Source organism: Penaeus monodon, chromosome 25, assembly GCF_015228065.2.
Source record: "Penaeus monodon isolate SGIC_2016 chromosome 25, NSTDA_Pmon_1, whole genome shotgun sequence".
Lineage (NCBI taxonomy): Eukaryota > Metazoa > Arthropoda > Malacostraca > Decapoda > Penaeidae > Penaeus > Penaeus monodon.
In genome coordinates this window covers 10,467,694-10,470,281 of record NC_051410.1, presented here as the reverse complement: position 1 = coordinate 10,470,281, position 2,588 = coordinate 10,467,694, and the positions used below count along the sequence as shown (strand labels likewise).

Below are 2,588 nucleotides of genomic sequence, written 5' to 3'. Positions count from 1 at the left end.
CCAATATTCCCTTGACAAAAATGGACCGTCTCTGTTATTACAGTTAAGAAGGAAAAAAACAGTAAATGTTGACAATAGGTTTATTAATCTATGCTTTTCAACTAGAAAAATAGATAAGTTATCCTTTCTGTTTTTCTTCGTAAAGTAAAATTTAGCCATATGTGCAGAAAAAAAGACATTCAGCTCGTTAGAGTACCTCTTCGTAATTTAGCATCGAAAAGCCAAAACATTTACAAATATTTATGAATATTCGTAAGCAATAATACCTTCGCAAACACGAGCACCTCTCTCAGAACAGGGATTCGCACTCCGCCACGGGAGGGTGACGAGAAACCGACTCTTTCTAAAGGCCCACGTTCTTCCCTTTATTTCAGACATACGACATGGAGATGAACGGCATAAAGGGCAGCGGGAACGGAGCCACACACATGGACGAACCTTAGGCTTTTGCTCACGACCAGGTGCTAAACCTTGCATCTTTTAATTCCTTTTATTTCTTTATGTGTATGTGTTTTTTTAGCTACTTTTTTCCTGATTTTTTGTTAGATATGTCTTTTTTATATATGTGGAAAGTTACGGCATTTCGAAGGCAAGGTCTTTGAAGGATGCCCAGTATCCCAGTGATAGTGTATAAATCTTCAATCACTGTTACACGTGTAAATAATTGTTTGGAGGAAAACCTTGTGGCTCTACAAACCGAGTGCTGTTATATCACCTGGGGGACAACTAAAGAACTCGTAAACATAAAATGGTTTTTCTCGTTTTGTCTGATTTGATGATGGTTTTAGGAATAAAATGTATGTACTTTACTCAGGTGATTAATCAGCTGGATATGGTAGTTGCCAGTTTAGGTTTTAGTGTAACATAAAGTGCACCAGCCATTGCTTTTTTCCCCAGAAATATTTTCTTCTTATTCTGTCTCTTGTTTGTTTATGGTATTGTAATAATAAATAATTGCTTAATACTAACTTCTGCTTCTCTCAGTTGGATTTTTTCTATTTATACTGTAGGTATTTATATTTCCCTCAGAGATGGAACATAACACAGAGTACTGGTGCTTTGTGAATAATTAGGTTGTGCCTTTTTTAACAAAAAAAAATACTGTACTTAATTGTGCCATTATTGTACACTATCACTTAAGAAAATTGTACAATGAGACACCTGTTATCATGTATGGATTTAACTATGATATTGTTTTCTCTCTTTTTTACTTAAAATGTTAGTTTTTCACCAAAACTCACGAGTGGTATGATGTAAATTCCTAGTTGTTTACGTTGCAAAGTATTTTTCTCTAATACAGAACCATTCGGTATGTCTTTCCTACCCTCATGAATTTTGGGGAAAAGATTAAACAACCTTTGGAGAGATTTTGGCAATATATTAAAACTTCATATTAGGTAACAGACAAGAGGTCCACAAGGATAAAATGTGTGATGCTGGACTCCTTTTTCCAGGTTATTACTCAACCAAGTCTCATGTACCTAGACTTGTAAAGCCTGCCAAACGTGTTCCCTCTTATGCTTGAGTGTTTTGTTCACTGAAGACGTTTTAAGTGCAAAAGGATATTCTTTTATTACTGCAGTATGTAAAGAGAGGCTTTGAAAAATATGCATGAACTATACATTAACTTTGCTTAGATTTTTTTTTTTGAAAGATATCCCAAGGTGAATTAAATACTTAAGTTGGCTTAGATGGGATTTATAAATGTGACTTAGTAATGTTTATGAATATAGATACACTTGGCAGTTCTTTACAAGTTTGGTACTAATTTTCTCCCTGTTATGAGAAGTCCTACTTTGATATATGTGATAAGAATTGTGTAAAATTGCCTAATATAGAGTAAGTTTTTTTAGTGATGATGATCATAATATTCAAGTAATATAGAGTAATTGCCGTGAACTGTATTTGTATTTTTGTACGTTGATACACAGATTAAAATTACTATGAAAGTAGAAAAAAATGTTCATGTGTAATACTGAAAAGATACGTCAGTATTACATTTGAAAACACCACTAAAGTGCTCTTTTAGGATGCTGTTAAAGAAAGTCAATATTTTTTTATATTAATAATGCATAATGTATCAGTACATCATATAAAAGAATTTAACGTTTAAATCATGACATGAAAAAAAAAATGAAAATTCAAGGGTTTTATGTACAGTTATAGCAATAAATTATTTTTATTACCTCGAATGATGTACTGTTCCTGTTTTAACTACGATCTGTGTTGATGTAATTTTCATTCAGTTATGTAATTACTGATTGTTTGTCTGTTAAAAGATAAATTCAGGTTGATATGTTAACATGGGTGCAGCCTCTGTGTACAGATTTAAGTGTAAAAAAACTGTGCTCGTATGCACATTAAATTACTTTTAAGATAGTTCGTCTTTCACTTATCCCATCTTATCGCTTTAAACACTGTGGTTTATGGTAATAATAACGAGACATTTGTAAGGCCAAGGTAGAGAATATATAAGATGCTTTTATATTGAGTTTTTAATTATATGGAGATGCGTTGGACAATTTAGTGTGAATCAGTGACAGGTGATAGGCTGTTGATGAAAGGCATGTGGATACTGACAGGTTACT

The 2,588-nt window shown here is 32.9% G+C and overlaps 1 protein-coding gene across 1 annotated transcript in view; it reads left to right on the top strand.

Annotated features, from left to right (window-relative positions):
• LOC119589539 overlaps positions 1-2,379 on the top strand; it is a gene marked incomplete at its 5' end in the record, with an annotated part of 30,702 nt that extends 28,323 nt beyond the window's left edge. Inside the window, 1 exon segment of the mRNA XM_037938140.1 lies at positions 375-2,379. Coding sequence (XP_037794068.1) covers positions 375-443 — 69 coding nt within the window.
• Positions 2,380-2,588: the final 209 nt, after the last annotated feature.